General features: G+C 57.5%; 2 protein-coding genes across 3 annotated transcripts in view; one reads left to right on the forward strand and one right to left on the reverse strand.

Moving 5' to 3' along the window:
• Positions 1-1,904: 1,904 nt before the first annotated feature.
• Positions 1,905-14,368, forward strand: PIN1 (peptidylprolyl cis/trans isomerase, NIMA-interacting 1). Its single transcript, XM_043586465.1, has 4 exons — positions 1,905-2,029; positions 4,075-4,287; positions 12,746-12,856; positions 13,746-14,368. The coding sequence occupies exons 1-4, from the start codon at positions 1,972-1,974 to the stop codon at positions 13,853-13,855; spliced, it is 492 nt and encodes a 163-aa protein (XP_043442400.1). The 5' UTR covers positions 1,905-1,971; the 3' UTR covers positions 13,856-14,368.
• Positions 14,369-18,033: 3,665 nt separating this feature from the next.
• Positions 18,034-19,708, reverse strand: part of OLFM2 (olfactomedin 2) — a 59,982-nt gene continuing 58,307 nt past the window's right edge. For both annotated transcript variants that reach the window (XM_043586461.1, XM_043586460.1), the window contains exon 6: positions 18,034-19,175. In XM_043586461.1, coding sequence (XP_043442396.1) covers positions 18,498-19,175 — 678 coding nt within the window. In that variant the 3' untranslated portion in view covers positions 18,034-18,497. The remainder of the gene's footprint in view (positions 19,176-19,708) is intronic.

A 19,708-nucleotide genomic window follows, 5' to 3' on the forward strand; every position in this document is an offset into this window, starting at 1 on the left:
TTGAAAGTATCAAAGGTCATGAAAGACAAGAGAAGACCTACATGTTATGTACTGGAGGAAACTAAGGAGACATGACAATGTGGATCCTGGGAAAGCTGGGGAAATTCTTTTCTAGAGTTTAGTTTAATTAATGGTATTGTACTAATGTTGATTTCCAATTGTATTTACAAATGTTTGATCATTATTCTAAGGCAGGGTTTCTCAGCTTTGGCACAGTTGACATTGGGGCTGGATAATTCTTTGTTGAGGATGCTGTACCTTGTAGAATGTTAAACAACATCCTTGGCTTCTACCTACGAAATGCCAGTAGCATCTCCCTCCCTACCATTTGTGACAACCCCAAATGTCTTAAGACCTTGTCAAATGTCCCCTGGGGAACAAAATCACCCCTGGTGATCTCTGTTTCATTATTTACTTTTTTAAAGATTTTATTTTTAAGCAAACTCTATACACAATGTGGGGTTTGAATTCATGACCCCAAGAGCAAGAGTCACATGCTCCATCGACTAAGCCAGTCAGGTGCCCTACCTCTGTTCTATTATTATGTAAGATGTTAATATAAGAGATGGCTGGGTAAAGAGTATATGAAAAATCTACACTATTTTTGCAACTCTGCACTAAGTTGAAAATCATCTCTTTTTTTGAGAGAGACAGATTTTTAGGTAGACTCCATGCTCATTGTAGAGCCAGACGTGGGGTTCAATTCCATGAGCCATGAGATCATGACCTGAGCCAAAATCAAGTTGGATGCTTAACCGACTGAACCGCCCAGGCACCCCTGATATTATTTCTTATCCTCATTTGCATATGGAGAAGCTGAAGCACAGAGGTTAAGTAATTTGTTCAAGGTCATAGCAAATGGAGGGCTGGGCTTTGAACCAAAGTAATCTGGCTCCTTAATGCTCTTAACCTACTACATCCTGTCTCAGGTTCCTTGTAGACATATTTCCCTGTATTTCATATCACTGTGCCCCATTCTTTTTAATGGTCACATGGGTCTAGTTCCAGATGAACTATCATCGTACTCTTCCCTGTTGGTGTCTGTGCCTCTCATATCTGTCTCCAGCCCGTCCTCAGGCACCTCCTCAGTGTCCCACAGGAGCACACTCAACTTTAAATGGATTCAAACCGAGCTCACCATCATCCTATCGGCGGGTCCTCCTGTGTCCCTAGCTAAGTGGTAATGCCAACACCCACCAGTCACCCAGGACAGAGGCAAGAGCCAGACTGAGAGGCAAGAACCTAAGTAAAGTAGGTTCCAAAGGAAGTAGAAGATGTTTGGGTCAGTGGCATCGGACAGGGCTAGCCTTCCCCCCCCCCCCCTCAAAAAGAGAGAGAGAGAGAGAGAGAGAGGTGGGAAGATAGCTTTGGACATCTGGAGAAAGCAGGTGGGTAGAAGGAGGATGGAGGAGCCAAATTTAGGCTTCTGGGCTCTTCGCGGCTCATCACCAAGGCGACCACGTCGCTATGGCAACAACTAAGGCAGCACCAACTCTTTCAAATACCTCGTGGGCTGCCGTCACCCCCAAACCACCCAGGCACTTCCGCATGGGGGGGTTGCGGGAACAGTTTAGGAAGGCGGGATACTGACGCAGGGACCAATCGGATGGGGCCTGTGGCGAAGGACGCAAAAGATGGGGTCGGGACTTCTTTGTAGCTCGCCAAAGGGCGTTGAGAAGGACGGGCTCCTTTCCCTTCTCTACCAGTTAGGGGCCGAGTGAGGAAGGGGGCGGGACCGGGGTGAGGCCGTACGGGGGCGGGACCCAGGTAAAATGAGGGGAGGATCCGCCCAGTCTTGGTGCTACCCAATAGGAGGCCAGAACACCTCTCCGGACTGTTGGGGTGCCCAATGAGCATCGTCGCCAGGCCCCGATGCGAGGAGCTCCGAGCCAATCGGCGGCGGCGGTGGGTGGGCGCGGGCGGCATAGGCGGTGCGGCGGAGGCGGAGCGGGCGCTGCGGCAGGAGGGAAGATGGCGGACGAAGAGAAGCTGCCGCCCGGCTGGGAGAAGCGCATGAGCCGCAGCTCAGGTGCCGCGGGGGTCGGGGCTGGGGCGGGGCCGCGCGGGCCCGTGGAAGCAGGGCTCGAGCTCGCCCCTCGGGCGCAGCGCCGCCGCCCGATTCCCGTGGGGTCTTGGCTTCTCCGCGTCTTCCCAGGGTAACGGCCCGGGCCCGCCCCGTGGGGGCTGCGAACCTCTGGAGCGGGGATGCCGGAGGAAACTGAGGCAAGGGGCGGGCCCGGAGAGACCCTGCGCGCTTCCGGGGGGGTAAAGGGCCCGTGATTCCGCAGCAGTCCCCCGGGTGATGGCCCTAGCCCTGCCCATCCGGCTGACACCTTTTGGCCTAATGCACCTGACGTCCCCGGGGAACGCCTGTGCACCCCGCTGGGCCCGGGGGACACTCCTGGGGAAGGACACCCCAACCCCATGCTCAGGGCGTGGCTCCAGGGTGGTGCTCGGCCTCGGGTGCACAGCCTATTCCTGCCATCCCCACCTAATGCTGAGTCTGCGATATCCTCTCGGTGGTGTTCTGCCTCAGGATGGTCCCTGTGCTGGGAGCCCGATTTCAGGCTTATCCACAATAATAATATCAATAACAGGGCGCGTTCATCTCACCGTCCAGCATTGTGCCAGGTGTTTTAAGTGTGTTCTGTCTCTCGCTCTCTGAATGACCACAACTGTAGGAGGTGGGTAGTTACTATCCCCATTTTGCAGGTGAGGAAACCGAGGTCGGGAAACTTAAGGAACTCACCCAAGGTCATTCATTCCAGGGGGGCAGGGGCTAGATTAGAACCCAGGCAGTCTGACTGCAGAGCCCCCCCTGCCCTTGTCACCGCAAACTCCTGAGGATCAGGCCCAGCATTTCACTGCACCGCCTCCATAACCCATAAAAATTGCAGTCACAGTTATTTCTGTTAATTGAATGCCAGGCACTCTGGTGACCGCTTCACGTGTATCGTCACTATTCTCCACATTAACCCCATGAAGTTATGTCCTTATTCTTTCGCTTCACTCCCTCTTTTCAGATGAGAAAACCGAGGTTCGGGGGGATAGAGGCCGTTGCCAAGGTTTTAGAGTCGGTCAGTGGCTCAGCTCTCACCCAGCCTGCTCCAGCCCCGCTCTGTGGCTGCAACCTCGTGATGAATCTGATGCTCGGCCCAGTTCTGGGCCCCCTCTCTTGCCTTTTCTGCCTGCCCCCTCCCTCCCTGATGGTCTTCCTCAGGGGTGACAGTCAGCTCTTCCTGGTGCAGGGTGCAAGTTGTCCACGCAGCCCAGGCCAAATGTCAGCCCCCGGAATGGTGCCTGGGCTCTACTGGGTCCTACTTCAGTCTCCTTCTTTGCAGCCTTCACTCCTTCATGCTCCTCAGGCCCTGGGTAATGTCTGGCCCCCAGCCGTGCCAGTCCCTAGTTGTGCAGCACTGTGCACCGAGTACGGATTAAGAAGAGAGCTCTTGTGTGTGACACCCTGGGTGTAATTCCTGCCTCCAACCCGGTGTTCCTGGAGCAGAGTTTATACTCAGGAAGCATTACCAAAGATGGGGAAAGGGAGGCCTCGTTTTTGTCGTCTCTAAAATGGAGGTTATAGCTATCACACTCTTCAGGTGTACCGGCCACTCTCCTGAGCATGTTACAGATGCGAACCCATTCCCTTCGAACAGCCCGACAGGCGGGTACCGGTGTCTCCATTTTATGCGTCGAGAACGTGGAGGCCCGGGGAGGGGAGTTCATCCAGCGAGTGACAGAGCCCGATTTAGACAGGCAGTCTGGCTGCCGAGTACGTGCTCCGGTCCGCTCCGTGTCCCCCTGGCTTCCTCTCTTCTGTCACCCTGGGTTATTTTCCTTCTTGAAGTTACCAATAACTAGAGTTGTGATGTTGTCTTATTTGCTTGTCTGGTGCCTCTCTGCCCCCACCTAGAATGTTAGCTCCCTGAGGGGCCAGTGGCACGTGGTGTAGGACACAGTGGATTTGCTGCAGGAAGGCATCCCATCGGCCAGTCCCTTATCTTGGCCTCAGGGTGGCGTCCTGTGAGCAGGTCCCAGCTGAATTCCTCCCCCCCCCCCCCCCCCCGACTCCAGGCAGGGTGTACTACTTTAATCACATCACTAACGCCAGCCAGTGGGAGCGGCCGAGTGGCAACAGCAGCAGCGGCGGCAAAAATGGACAGGGCGAGCCCACCAGGGTCCGATGCTCACACCTGCTCGTCAAGCACAGCCAGTCACGGCGGCCCTCGTCCTGGCGGCAGGAGAAGATCACCAGGACCAAGGAGGAGGCCCTGGAGCTGATTAATGGTGAGCAGGGCTGCAAACGGGTTGTGGGGGGGTGTGGAGGGGTCTCCACTCCTTGGGGGCCAGAGCTGGCCTTGTGGAAATCACCCCAGCTAATGCAGCCGTCAGCGTTGGCTGACACAGAAGTGCTTGTACCCGACCTGAACCTCGCCCACCCATCTGTCTCTCCTTTTTCTTTCTCTCTGGCACTGGGAGGGTGAGCCAGGTTAGGAAGGGAGGGCCCAGCCTTGGGAGCTGGCAGACCCGGGTTCAGATGGTAGCCATGCCCCATAAGCTCTGTGACCTTGGGGGACTTGTGCAACCTCCTTTGAGACTCAGTTTTCACCTCTGTAAAATGGGCACCGTCACACACCTGCCTCTGAGGCCCATGGTGAGGATTCAGTGAGGTGAGAGTGTTTGGTGCACAGTGGGCCCTTGGCCAGTGGGAGTTACTGTTGCTGGTAACGTCATCGATCAGGGTTCTGGGGCACATATGTGGGTGGGTCAGGAGAGAGGTTGGAAAGGTAGCAGCCTAGAACTTGCTAGCAGACTTTGGTTAATTAATTCTGCCCTGAGAGAAGAGGCTGTTCCTGTCTCTGTTCCGTGGTTCCTCCATGGTCTAAGCAGTAGTGAGCAGACAGACTTTCTCTTAAAAGGTCAGGTAATAAATAGTTTAGGTTTTGCAGGCATACGGCTCTGCTTTGTAACTGATAGCAGCTTGAGATAATACGTAAACAAACGGCTGTGTATGTGCCAATAAAACTTTATTTACAAAAGCAGAACTTAGCTGATTAGGGGCCATAAGTTGTAAACCCTGGTGTAGAGCTGCTGGGTATGGCCGCCCCTCCCCACACAAGGCTGTTTTCACTTAAATTAACTAAAACTAATATTAGAGACTATTCCTCACACTGGCTGCACTTCAGGTGTTCAGTAGCCACATGTGGCCAGCGGCTGCCATCTTAGCGCAGATAGAAAACATTTCTATCCTTACGGCAAGTTCTTTTGGGTGGTGCCGGTCTGGATCTCGCGTGTGGTTTTATCATCCATCCAGGCTCTGCCACCGCAGACCCCAGACCCCTCCTGGGCTGCTCTTACCCCATATAACCAGTGCCTTACCCAGACCGAGACAGCCCGGGTTCCCATCTGGCTCTGCCCCAGCCCTGGCTCTGTGACTTTGAGAAAGTTACTTAACACCTCTGAACCTGTCTTTTGACTTGTAAAATGAGTATTTTGACCATGGAACCTATCTCCTAGGGTAGTTGTGAGCACTCTGACCTAATGCAGTAAAGCCTGAATAACAGTTCCTGGTGTCCAGGAAATGTTCTCTAGTTGCTGGCGGTCATTAGGGTGGTTGTTATTAGCCCAGGCCTGGCCAAGTGCACACTTGGTCAGTATTGGCTGTTTTACTATCCCATCCCAGTATTTGGCCTATAGGATATTACTTACCCAAACCCACGCACCGCCCCCCCCCCCCCCCCCCCCGCCGCCACGGTGTCTAGCACGATCCATGCATGGCCCCTGTGCATTATACCTCAGCTGGCTACCTCAGCATTATAGAGAGGAGCAGAGTTCATGCACAGAATCTGGACTGAGCTCCGTGAAGGCAGGGACTGGCTTTCTTCCCACCACATTCCCAGCGTTCAACACACAGCCTGGCCTAGAGTCCCTGCTCACAGCATTGTTTCGGGAAGCAGCGGGAAGCGAGAAGGATTCCTAGCAGAGGAAATGGCAGAACTAAAGGCCTAGGGCAAGGCTGTAGCCAGGACTCTGGGGAAAGACCCTTCAAGGGCATGTCCCAGCCAGGTTGAGGAGGGCTCTGAATGAGTTGAAGAGTTTGGGTCCTTTCTGGAGCCGGCAGGAAACACCCGGCTCCATGTGCCTGGGGGCTAGGCCTGTGACGCTTTGCTTTCTGGAGAGAGCTGTGTGGCTGGAGGGTGAAAGGCCGGGGAGGCCGGGGGTGCCTGGAGCCCAGCTGGTTGGGTCTGGCGGTGAGCAACGAGGGGGGGTCTGCCCGCCTCAGGGGAAGCAGGGGAAGTAGGTGGGGAAAGCCCAGAGAATCACGAGGGGACTTCTCGAGTCCTCCCAGCTCAAATGGTCCCTGTCCTGAGGCTTTTGGAGCCACGAGAGTGGGCAAGAGGTAATAGGCATTTGGAGGTCGAGTGACAGGAGGCGCCACCACTGGCGGAGGGGACTCGGGAAGGGGCGCAGTCCGGGGAGGGACTCCTGAAATCTGAGGAGCCCGAGGAAGAGCTGTTGGGGGCAACTGCGAGAGGGTCCAGGTTCAGCAGAGCACCCAGGCCAGAGAGGGAGACCCTTGGGACGATCCTGGCGAGAGATGGCAGGAGGCTGAGGCAGGTGGGCACGGGGAGATCTGAGCGCAGCTTGGAAGGAAGGCTGTCACACCCTGGGGACTGCCTGGGAGGGGCACGTGAGGGTGCCTCCCCGTCTCCAGGAGGGACGAGTGTGTGCCTGGTGGGCTGATACTGTGGTGGGACCGGGGGGGGGGGGGGGGGGTGCTGAGGTCAGCTTAGGCCTTGGCGAAGGGGTAACTGGGCGGTGCTCCCAGGAAGCAGCCGGGCTCTGGGGCCTAACCTTAAGTTGGCGCAGACTCCGGGGTGTTAGCAGGGGCTGGCTGCACGTACCTGCGCGGATGGCCTGGGGGCCCTGCAGCTCCAAGCAGTGTGAGCTGCTGGGCCAGGGAGCGGTGAGGGGAGCAGATTCTGGAGAGTTGAGAAGGCAGAATCAGGAGGACTGGGTAACGGATTAGTTGGGTGGGAGTAGGGTAAGGTCAGAAGCAGTGTGGCCCGTCCCGGAGTCACACGGAGATGGAGCCTGGTGCCAGCTGTGAGGCCTTGAGCAAGTGTCTTTATTCTCTGAGCCTCAGCTGCATCATCTGTAGAATGGAGACAGGATGGCCTGAGATACAGGGGCCGACAGCTGACTGGCCAGCAGAGCACTGGGCTCAGTGCCTGGCGCTTGCTGTCCCCACACGACCCCCGTCACTCGGGCACGCACGGCCGGGTGCGGAGGTCTAGGCAGGGGCTCGGGAGCCTGGTGCGCTCAGCGTGCAGATCCTCCGGTGACCCTGGCCTGCTGACTCGGCGTCTTGGAGCGGGGCTGGGACAGGCTCCCGGGGGGTCGTTAGGAGAGCACAGTGAGATGGCCCAGGCCGCGGTGCGCTTCGTAACCAGACGCTCGGGTGTGCCGTGCCAGCAAGCTTGGGGTGTCGGGGCCCGGTTTTCTCTTCGTGAAGGTGGATGTTCCCTGCGTCCTGGGCTCGGTCCGGGTGATCAGGAGATCAGGATTTGGGGTTGACTCTCACCAGTACGCATTTAGATCCGGCGCTCCCCCACTGCCCCGAGGGGACGGGCTGCCCGCAGTAAGAACCAGTGTCCGCATTTTCTGCTGAGGCACCTTTTCCCAGTGTCGGCTCCACTGCAGCTGCTGGGCTACGGCCAGGCCCTGTCAGGGATCTGAGGACCAGCTGCCTGTCATTGCCAGTGTCCTTGTGTAAGGAGGCCGGGCTGTGGAGAAGCCCTCTCCACCTGCTCCCCGTCCCTGAAGGTCCCAGGGAGGCCCCGGTGTGAGCAGCAGTCCCCTCAAACATACTCACACCCGGGGTCTGAGGGTCAGTGAGCACCTTTGACCTAGTGTCCCCACACAAGGTCAGTGACTCAGGAGCATTGCAGGGGCTGGCTGCATGTACCTGCATGGATGGCCTGGGGGCCTTGCAGCTCCGAGCAGTGTGGCCTCACGGGCCAGGGAGGGGTGACGGGAGCAGATTCTGGAGAGTTGAGAAGGCAGAATCAGGAGGACTGGGTAATGGATTAGTTAGGTGTGGGGTGGGTGCTGGCTTCAGGCTGGGTCTCTGGCCTCTCTGGGCTCCTCCTTCTGGATCTTGGGTCTTGTGGGACAGCAGACCTAATCCTGTCACCTTTTTCTCTGTCCAGGCCCCTTCCCTAGTTTGTCCCTGAACCTTTTTAGAGTCAGAGGCCACCCCATTATTCACTCACTTTCACCTAAGTGATTATGGTGTATTAGCTCGGGGTGTTCTAACAGAATACCACAGACTAGGTATTTATTTGCCATAGTTCTGGGGCTGGAAGTCTGGGACGAAGGTTCTTTTTTTTTCTTTTTTTTTTTTAATGTTTGTTTATTTTTTTTAATTAAATTTTTTTTTTTAACATTTATTCATTTTTGAGACAGAGAGAGACAGAGCATGAACGGGGGAAGGTCAGAGAGAGAGGGAGACACAGAATCCAAAACAGGCTCCAGGCTCTGAGCTGTCAGCACAGAGCCGACGCGGGGCTCAAACTCACGGACTGCAAGATCATGACCTGAGCCGAAGTCGGACGCCCAACCGACTGAGCCACCCAGGCGCCCCAATGTTTGTTTATTTTTGAGAAAGAGCGTTAGCAGAGAGAGAGGGAGACACAGAATTTGAAGCAGGCTCTGGGCTCTAAGCTGTCAGCACAGAGCCCAATGCGGGGCTTGAACCCACAAACTGTGAGATCATGACCTGAGCTGAAATCAGACACTCAACTGACTGAGCCACCCAGGCACCCCTGAGATGAAGGTTCTGACCAATCCAGTTTCTGGCAAAGACTCTTCCTGGCTTGGAGACAACTGCCTTCTCGCCGCGCGCTCATGTGGCCTTTCCTTGGCGTGTGCACGTGTGGAGAGAGAGACGGAGCTCTCTGGTGTCTCTTCTTATAAGGACACTAATCCTATGGGATCAGGGGCCTCCCCTGTGACTTCATTTAACCTTAATTACTTGCATGAAGGCCCATCTCCAAATACAGTCACATTGGGGGTTGAAGCTTCAACATATGAATTTGGGGGGACACAATTCAGTCCCTGACATATGGACTGACAAGTAGTAACTGTCAGGCTTGTTTCACCCCAGCCACTGTTCCAGCAGTAACTACCCCTTCTGGTAGCCCTTCTGGTGGGAGCTGCTATAATCAGCCCATTTTATAGGCCAGGCAAGTAAGGCTCCGAGAGGCAGTCACCCCCACAGAGGGTCACAGAGCTCAGGATGGGAAGAACTGAGGTCTGAAAGCAACAGTTGGGGTCCAGAGTTTACCCTCCTTAGCCTCAGAGACGCACTGAGCCGGCCAGCCCGTGATCTGTCAGCAGCGACAGGTGCCCTGCTGTCGTGCACACAGTTTCCGGGGCTCCTGATCTGCCCTTCCTGAAGCAGGTGGAAGTTCCCCACTCCAGACTGGGAGGTCCTTGAGAGGCTGCCCCTGGGTCTGCCTCGCTCTCAACTGGAGCCCCTTTGGATGGGTGCCGTCTTGGTGAGGGGTGTTGATGTGGGCAGGTTAGGCCAGGGCGTTGCCAGGCAGGCAGGGGAGGGTTTCCTTTTTACCCTCTCTTGAGCATTTGGATCTGAGATGCACAAAAAAAAGACACGAGGTTCCAGCATTTCTGCCTGAAGAGCTGAGGGGGATCCCTCTCCCTCCTTCCCCGTGGCCTGTTTCTGTCTCATTTATTCATGAATTTCTTCAGCATTAGCACCTGTTCTGTGCACAGAGCTGGGAACTGGGAACCCAGCAGTGAGCAAGGCCAACTCAGCCCTGCCCTCTCAGTATGAGGTGACTGACAGACCACAGACAGGACATTGGTAAACGCACGGAGGCTTCCTCATGCAGTGGGGGTCTTAAGAAAGTCTCCTCAGTGAGGCCAGAGGACAGCAGACAGGAGGAGACCATTAAGCAAAGGCCTTGAGGTGCTGGGGGCAGGGCAGGACTGGGAGGGGCGTCATGGGGGATGGGGTAATACTGAGCTGAGGGGATGCACAGGGTTCTGAGGGTTCCCTTGCATCTTGGCTTCTGGGCCAGACTCCTGAAGGCCAACTTCTAGAAAGGGGAGATTGGAAAGGAGTGTTTTGTTTTTAATTTTTTTGTTTAACATTTACTTATTGTTGAAAGACAGAGCACGAGCAGGGGAGGAGCAGAGACAGAGAGGGAGACACAGAATCTGAAGCAGGCTCCAGGCTCCGAGCTGTCAGCACAGAGCCCGACGCGGGGCTCGAACTCATGGACTGTGAGATCATGACCTGAGCTGAAGTCGGACACTTAACCGACAGAGCCACCCAGGCGCCCCTGTTTTGTTTTGTTTTGTTTTGTTTTGTTTTTAAGTCACTTAAGGCTCCTGTCCAAGCAGAATGTTTTCTGAGAGTTGGCTGGCCAGGGAAAGATTTGGGTGCTGTGAATGGTGGCAGGTAAAAGCTTGGCTTTTATTAGATTTTTAGGCTGCTTTCAGTGTATGTGTACCTTGGCCAGGCCGTCTAGTCTCAGGGATCCCTGTTGACTCACGGCCCCAGCTGCTGGAGGATGTGGCAAGGAGGGGCTCGCCCTGGGCTGGGGGGCTGGGCCTGGCCCTGCAGGTGCGGGGCCTGTGCGGACATTTATGCTTCCCGGAGGCAGGCAGGTACAGCGGGGAGCACCGCGCTCCGGATTCTCCGGCCAGCGTATTGGGGTCCACACAGAAAGGAAAGGAGGCAGAATCTTGAGGCTGCCCAGGTGAGACAAGGAACGATAAGCAGAAGTCCAGGGAATGGAGAAGGAGGCCTGTGTTCGTGATGTCCGGTTCAGCTTGGATCACGGATGGACGCAGCTGGCACAGGGGGCCCCCTAGCCACCCCAGGGATGTGTTCGACCACACCAGGGCGGTACAGGCAGAGGCCACCACAGCCTACAGGGGGTGGGGCTTGTGTGACATCGGCGAGCCTTTCTGACCAGGCAGCGTACCACACTGACGACCGGACCAGACTGAGACGTGCGGGCGAGGGAGACCAGGGATGGGCAGATCAGACAGAAATAGGGGTAGCGTTCTCACTGGGATGCACAGCCCTCACAGAAGGGAGAATTGTGACAGCAAGTGACATTTGTCAAGGTCCCCGTGCCGGGCACCATGCTGTGTGTCGCTGTGGCCTGCTGGAAAGTGGCTAATGGTTCAGAGGCAAAGGGATGGTCAGGACATGACGAGAGTGACAGGAACACGGGACAGGCAGGGTGGTGGGGACAACCGTGGAAGCAGCCAGGCAGATCAGGTTCCAGGACATCGGTTGCTGCCTTGACGTGCAGCAAGATGGAATGATACGTGTGTGGTCATGGTTGTGTATTTTGGTCGTGGTCCTCGCAAAGTCTGCACTAGCTCAGCGTCAGGCAGATGGCCCTGCCTGGGTCTCTGGGCTTCAGTGCACGAGAGAGAGATTAATCAGCAGTGTCTCTGGCGCTCAGACAGGATCAGTGGAGGGAGTGTCACGGTGGTGTTCAGAAACGCACTGGCAGGTAGGACAGGTGATCCTCACCTGCGGTGTGGGCTGGGTGGGTGTGTGAAATGTCCCCAGGGGAGTAGCTGTCAGGGAAGCCACGTGGGAGCAGCTCAAGGTGAAGGGCCATTCTGGTGGTCTGGGGCTGGATGTCCTGGGGGCCCCGCCCAGTGGGTGCACCTGCGGTGGGGTGGGGGGTGGTGGTGATGCAGGGACCAGACTAGCAGGAACACTCACTCATGTGCCAGGCCAGCTGGTTGGAGCAGGAGGGAGGCTCCTGGCTGCAGGAGCTCCTGCCTGGACTCCAGAGCGACTGGGGGCTCCTCCCCACGGTGCACACACAATCCTCCCGCGCGCTCTGCGCCCCACACGTGAGTCACCCAGGTGCGCTGTGCTGCCCCCGGCCTCCCTCTCCCCGCAGGGAGAATCGGCGCCCAGTGGGGACAGTTCGCACCCCACAGCGGGTGAATCCAATGCCTGGTACCAACACATCCTTTAGGGGCAGCTGGGGGAACTGTGTCAGCCACCTCTGGGGCCATAGTTGACGTGAACAACACGTGTCCCACCTAAGCTGCCTTGTGGTCTCTTCACAATGCCCCAGTGAGCAGCCTGGACCTTCATCCCGCTTTCTATACATTGGACAACTGAGGCCCAGGGGCTGAGGATTTATCCGGCTCCTGTGGCAGAGCTGGCCTGGTCCCCCGGCCTCCTCCCTTTCTCCTAAAAGTCTCTAGAAAGTTTCCCCATCCCTGCCCCCGGGGGATCTTGGACTGGGTGGGAGGGGGAGCCTGGGTCCCAGCATCTCTCTTCAATGTCAGCCCAGCCTTCTGCTGTCCTCCCCGATGTATGTGTGCAGGGTAGGAAGAGGTCATGCTGTGTTCATGTCCCGTTTGTGGGGGGAGGCGGTGGAAGTGACAGCGGGGGTGGAAGAATGGGGGGCGAGCCCAGCATGGCTGTCGAGGCCACTGCAGGGCCAGGGTGTGCACACATGTGGAAGGCACCGTTTCTTGGACAGTGTGACTGCACACACGTCAGGGGTGGGGAGGCATTCATGGATGTGTGTGAGGCCAGTGTTCACATGTGCATGTGTGCAAGGTAGGGCAGGGGTTGCATGCCGCCCTCCATCTGGAGCCCTCCACCTCGTCCCGGCCTGCCTTTGACGCTCCGTCTCCTTGTGTGTCCCTGTTTCGTGTATGTCTACAGGCTACATCCAGAAGATCAAGTCAGGAGAGGAAGACTTTGAATCTCTGGCCTCACAGTTCAGCGACTGCAGCTCGGCCAAGGCCAGGGGAGACCTGGGTGCCTTCAGCAGAGGTGCGCAAGGAATGGGCACTGCCGAGCTCTGGGGGGGCTTCTGTCCCATCAGTGGGGGTCCCCTAGCCAGGTAGAGGTTGGGAGGGGTGGTCCCTGCTGCAGAAGCCTTGAGGCTCCACCAGGTGGCAGCACAATCCCTCAAGCTTCAGTGGTTGCCCTGCTTGGGGATGGCTGGGCCACAGAGCCTCCTGCCTGGTGTCCTTCAGTCCTGGGGTGGGGGGGGGTCGGTCTGCGTGTCTCTGTGCAGTTGTCCCCATCAGGGACCCAGTAAGGTAGGTACTCTTCTCCTGTTGGGGGTATAAGGCTGAGTCCCCTGAGCGCCCCAGGGCCTGTCCCTAGAATGCCCCTCCCAACACCACCTTCAGGAGTGGGGACAGCAGGAGAGAAGGGAGGAGGGTGAGGGGAGGGTAGCAGCCCTGGCTTTAGGCCTGTCTGGCTCAGGCAGTGCAACAGGAGGAACAGAGGAGATCAGCCACCACCCCCTCCTGTTCCTCCTCTCCCCCTCCATACTGGGGTCTGCAGAGCATCAGGGCCGGGCCAGAGATGGGGTGAGGCAGGAGGGGGGCGGTGTCGGCAAGGGGCTGTGAGCTGAGGCAGGCAGGACAGATGATGTGGCGGGGGCTGGGATCGGGAGGGCCAGGGAGGTGAGTTCATCACTGAAATGTGTCTCTAAGTGCACAGCAGCACCTCTGCCTGCCATCCTTCATGCTGTCCTCAGGCTTCCTGGGGCTTCTTAATGGCCCTGCCGCCCCACAGTGACAGGGCCGTAAACTGCGTGATGGATGAGCAAGAGGCTCGGCGCAGGTGGGAGCCCCATCTGCCCGCCCTGCCCGGTCGTGGCCCGTGGCCATGTCTTGACCCCCACGCCCCATCCCTCATGCTTCCCCAGGTCAGATGCAGAAGCCGTTTGAAGACGCCTCCTTTGCACTGCGGACAGGGGAGATGAGCGGGCCCGTGTTCACGGATTCCGGCATCCACATCATCCTGCGCACGGAGTGAGGGGTGTGGGTGGCCCAGGCCCGGCCTGCAGGGTAGGGCGGGGCTAGACGGGTGGCTGGGCCCACGGACCCTGCTGCTCCCTGCTGGCCACCAGGTGCCCCTCCCTGCTAATGTCACAGTATTTATTGTTCCCAAAATGGCCGGGGGTGGGGGAGCTCTTCACCACTGGGGGCTCCCTCTCTGCCCCCAGTTGGGGCTGTCCCTGCCAGACTCCTCTCCCCTTTAGGAATTGACTTCAGAAGGGCGGCTGCTTGGGGAGGCTCCCAGACAGAAGGGGTGGGGGTGACCCGTCCCAAAGAGAAGGCCTAGTCAGCTGAGCTGCCCCCTGCGTCCCCCGACCCAAGTCCAGGATGGGGGCAGGAGGCCCCCGGTTGTTTCTGGTTATGCTATGTTCCTCTATTCAATTGCAAAAAGCACATGCTCCACTTGGGGCCCGGGCCGCCCAGCCGCCTTGGGGCCTCGCTGAGCATCAGTGCAGCACCCCCCTTGCCCTCCATTAAACTTGGAACCACTGCTCTGCTGTCCTGTGTCTCGTTCCCTCCCCGCTGAGGCGAGGGGGCAGCTGTCGGAGTGGCAGTCCTGTTCCGCCGTCCCTAGTGTCCAAGCTGCATTTCCTCCCTGAGAAGCTCCTCTTCATCCTTGGCTCCGGGGGCTCCTAGCGGGGAAGACACCAGTCAGCGCCAGTGGTCCTCGAACTCGGTTCAAGAATGTTCTAGAAGGCAAGAGCAGTGCACTGGCCCCACATCTGTGCATGCAGCAGACCCGGGTGGAGCTGGGGATCTGCAGGGGATCCTTGGAGAGCCAGACTGAAGCCTCCCGCCCCCACTACGCTGGGTGCCCTCCACACACATACACACACACACCCCCATACCCTCCACAGGCCGCTCCTAAATAGAACAGATTACATCCAGCACCCTGATGCCTGCTTCCCTGTTACCACAAATGCTTCTGGCAGGTTGTTCCTGGGTCCTGCCTCCTCCTCAGATGTTGTTACCTTAGCAACACGGAACCGGTGGGAAGGGAGAAGGGCCACTGCCAGGCACCTCTGAGAGCGGGCGTCCCGCCCAGCCCTCTGGAGGAGGGCGTCCCTGGACTGGACCGTGGGTAAAAGGCTGTCTTGGGAGCAGAGGGGATCCCTGTGGCACATCAGGTGGACGCACCTGCCCGGTGGCCTGCGGGTGTGGCCCCCCTGGTTTCCATCACCTCACAGCTGCCCCTGTGCCAGGGCCTAGGCTGCGGGCCCAGTTCATTCAGGGGGTTTGTGGGTTTCACGCACTCTGCCCCCTCAGTTAATGGGAACCAGTCCGGATCGGCGGGGGGGGGGGGGGTGGGGTGGGATGGCAGGCTAGCAGGGCTCGGGGACCTGAGCAAAATAAAGGCCTGCCCAGCCCTACTGACCCCAAGGGAGGCCCCCGAGACTGTGTCTCATAAACAGTCACCTGGGCCAACTCCCATCTGGCTGGTTTCTGGAGCAATCGCTCTCTGCTCACTGCCTGCCAGAGTGTCATTAGGAAGGTTTAATGGGTTTCCTCTCAGCTCTGGCAGGCTGTGGGGGGAGCCGGCGGGCTGGCTGCACCTCCAAGCAGAATCTTAACATCGCCTGAGGGGGCCACGAGGCAGGCAGCAGCCCGTCCCTCGTTTGCACCAACAATTTTGTGGGGTCCCGGAGGGCTCACCCCCCCCACCCCCACCCCACTGAGACAGCAGAGCCTCTGGGACGGGGCAGGAAAGAGGGCGGGGCGGGGGGGAGGGTGTGGAGAGGGGGTGGGTTGAGACACCGCTGGGGAGTGTGATGTGTTTTCCTGGGTGGGGTTGGCAGGGAAATGGTCTTTGTGGCATTCTCTGTCACTTTGGGCGCGCGCGCGCGTGTGTGTGTGTGTGTGTGTGTGTGGCCATGTGACTCTAGTTATCCCTAGGTGTGTGTCCTGGGTGACACTGGGAGTCCCCCCAACTGGATGTGACCACTCCCCTCCGTGGACCTCCTCCTCCCTTTGTCCAAACAAAAGAATATGGCTGTTGAGTAAACGTGCCCGGAGTCGGCTCAGTGTCAGGCTGTGGCTCCCCTCACCTGCTGCACATTCCCACCCGCTGCCTCCTGCCTGCAGGTGGGGCTGTAAATCCCAGGCCTTCTGGGAACGACGGAGGTGCATTCGTCCCTCCTGGCCCTTTAGTGGGGCATTTCCCCGCCCCAAATGCCCTGGGGACGGGGGTGGTTTCCTCTCCTGCCGCAGGCACCAGCTCCAGCTCGGGCTTCTGTGGCCACGCGGCAGGGCCGGAGTAGGTCACCTCAACTCGGGGTGACGCGGGCTCTGCCACGAGATGGGCCGCGAAGCTTCTCCAGGGTGGCCAGGCACACATCCAGAGGGGGAAAGCCAGAGTTGGCAGCAGCAGCCTAAGGCACACAGATCCTGGCCTGGTCTGGGGAGGAGGGGTACTCCTCTCCTGCCCTACCTTGGTCGGCACAAAAGCTACAAACAAGCGTCAGGAGTGCTGGGGCCTGCCTCTGTGTGTGACGCGGGGAGAGGGCGCTTAGGGCGCCGGGCGCTCTGGGCATCACTCGGAGGACAGGCGTACCGACGGGACCACCACCCACGGCCCGCCCAGTACTCTGTGCCCGGTTCCAGGTTTGTGTGTGTTTGGGACAGAGACTCAGCAGCCCTCAATCCCAACCTTACTTTGGGAGTTGGAGAGACCAATGAACTTCTGCCCGCCCCCACTGTGAGCTATCTGGGGGATTTGCCTCCAAATCAATGTATGGGGGGGGGGGGCTCAGGGGACCTAAGTGTCCCAGCCCTGTGTTTTTTTTTGTGGTTTTTTTTGTTTGTTTTTTTTTTTAAGCAGGTACAAAGCACCTCTCCGTGGGCTTATCTGGGAATCAGTTCTTTTTCAATGTCAAACTTGTCAATTTAAATGGAAATTAATTGCTTTTCTTGAAGATTTCTTTAAAAATTGGTTTTAAATGAGTGCATTAGGCAGTCCCATTTATTATTCATTGGTTTCATTCGCAGCATGGCCCTGTGTCCCGAGTTCCCGGAGATGGCAGCATGGAGCGGAGATGATTTAATCAGAGGTCATTAATTAGAGATGGGGGTGGGGGGTAGCTCCCAGAAGAGCGGTTTCGCCTCCTCCGTGGTCCCGGTGGGCTGGGATCTAGGCCTGTGGGGGCTCTTTGCGTAATATTCCTCCCTGGCTTCAGTGGGGGCCGTGTGGTGGGGCGAACGTGGGGTGGTGGTCAGCACAACCTTTGTTCCCCGATCACCCGCCCCAGAGGTGACTCTACCCTCTCCTGCAGTCTGTCTCACCTCTGCCACCAGGGATCTGGCTAAAATAAAGCCCTCATCTGTTCTTTCCCTTCTGTGCACGCCACCCCCCAACACCTCCCCCGGCGCCCCCACCCTTAGTCACATTACCAAGGCTCCTAAGGAATGGGCCTCTGCTTCTCCGACCTCTTCAACTCCCTCTCATGCCCCTTCCTGCCTCCCATACTTCCTAGCTTTTCCCATCCTTCCCTCCAGGAGCTCTAGGCCCATCGCTACCCCAGCCCCCTCCAGGTAAATGGGCTCCAGGTGTAGGGTGTGGGTGTGTCGGCTGAAGGTACCCAGTGCGCCTTCAGGCTGTTTCTATTTTTCAGTGAACTAGGAACAGGTGCAACTCATGTAAAATGATTTTGAAATCACAAAGCAAAAAAAGAAAAGGAAAAATACTATTGTGTCCCACTCTCTCATACCCAAATTCTTAAAAGCAGCCAAATTGTTAAAAAAAAAAAATCTCCCTCTCTCGCTCGCTCTCTCTCTCTCTCTCTCACACACACACACACACACACATTTAAAAAGTTGCCAGATGGCTCAGTGATGCAAAACCAGTGATGGAGAATATTCATCTGAGGCCTGTTTTCATCTTTGTGATAGAATTCTCGGTTGTTTGAATCAAATTGCTTTGAAACAAATTGTTTTTGAACAAAGCAACTTTGGATGGGGGTCTCTTCGCCCGTCTTCCCAAAGGGCTCGCCCAGCCGTGCCCCCCTTCTGCCGCACCCCGAGGCTGGGCTTGGGACAGCTTGTGGCATGGGACACAGGGGGGCCCAGCTGGGATGGGTCTCCAGGCTGGGGCTGAGCCTCCCTCCACCTGGCCTCCTCTGCCCCGTCTGGACACACAGAGCAACGAAAGCATCAAAAGCATCAAATGTCAAAGGTCCCGTTTATTCCAGCAACCCGGAAAGAACGAGTGTAAATAAAAAAAGAAACCGATCCATGCACTCAACTCTTAGTGGGGGGCAGGGAGGCGGGGCATGGAGTGTGGGAGTGGGGAAGGAGTGGGAAACAAGGAGGGAGGGGAAGAAGAGAGAGACAGAGAGGCAGACAGGGAAAGAACTGGAGAGTCAGATCAATGAAAAGAGACGGACACTAATAAAAAGGCAGAAAGAGTGAAGGATCAAAATTCGAGACCGACAAAGGAGAAAAGACACAGAATGCACTAAGAGAAACGGGGAGGCAGAGAACGAAAGCCCGGCCAAACGGGAGGAAGAGGAAAAAAAACGTACGGGACAGGGGAGAGCGAGGGCAGGACGGAGACAAAGAGTAAGGGACACGGGTGGGGTAGAAGGGCCCCGGCCCTCGTGTGGCAGCCTGAGCCACCGCGGCCCCTAGGGGTCCCCGGCGGTGCTGATGACGTGGAAGAGGGTGACGTTGTAGAGCACCTGGTGGCCGTTGTTCCAGGTGTAGAGGGCCCGCTCCCGGGGGTTGTAATCCAGCATGGAGATGTGGGAGTACTGGTTGTGGAAGGGCACGTCCGTGTACTCGTAACTGGACGTGTTGGTGAAGTAGGCGAAGTAGACCTTGGCCCCGGCCAGGTGGGAGTTGGTCACGTAGAGCACGCCACAGATCATGAAGGCCTCGCCAGCGCTGCGCTTGGGGTAGCCGGTGTCCCAGGACCGCACGACCTCGAGGGTGTGCGGGTCCAGCCGGCTGACCACGATGTTGCCTGCGTTCTGGTTGGTGGTGTAGACGGCCCAGAGCCCGCTCTCGTCCACCATGAAGTCCATGTCCGAGAAGCCGCCCCAGGAGTAGGGGAAGGTGTTGTTGTAGCCGGCCCCCGGGAGGCTCCTCTGCACCAGCACGGAGCGCGAGCGGAAGTGGTACTTGACCACCACGTTGCTCTGGTACTTGTTGTAGAACAGGGAGCCGTTGTATACCACGTGGCCCGTGCCCGCCCACGGCTGGGGCAGCAGGTGCTGGATAAAGTTCTGGCCTTTGATGAAGTCTCCCAGAGTGCGGAACTCCAGGACCCGCCGGCCCTTGTAGTAGCCATCCATGTACCAGACCTACGAGAGAGCCGCTGGTCGCTGCGGGACCACCACCAGGGACCCGAAGGCCCCAGCAACCACACGGGAACCACCCACGGTCATTAGGGATCAGCAGTCGCTGAGTGGCCATCAGTCAGCCGTGGGATGTCCGGTGACCCTTCATGACCCCTCAGAGCCCCAGTAGCGGGATCGTTCGGTCGGGACCCGCCACCGGTCTTAAGACAGACACCGAGTGGATGGTGTTTGCTACCTAAGGATCAGGGGAAGTTGCAGCCCCTGGTGACTCTCGGGGCCCAGGAATTCACCGGTCATCGGAGACGGGACGGTGAGCGGTTACCAGACAGCCCTCGGGTGATGAGGTCAGTTGCGCTCACTGCCGGTGGGCAACCCCTGTAGCCACAAGATGGCCCTCCCTGGGGCAGACTGCTGGGCTAATAAGCACTTTAAAACCCTTAATGCCAACGGCATCACGACCATTTTGAAGATAAGGAAATCGAGGCTCAGAGACCTTAAGGAACCTGCCCAAGGCTCTCTAAGAATTGGTGGCAGCG

This window comes from Prionailurus bengalensis, chromosome A2, assembly GCF_016509475.1.
Source record: "Prionailurus bengalensis isolate Pbe53 chromosome A2, Fcat_Pben_1.1_paternal_pri, whole genome shotgun sequence".
Taxonomy (NCBI): domain Eukaryota; kingdom Metazoa; phylum Chordata; class Mammalia; order Carnivora; family Felidae; genus Prionailurus; species Prionailurus bengalensis.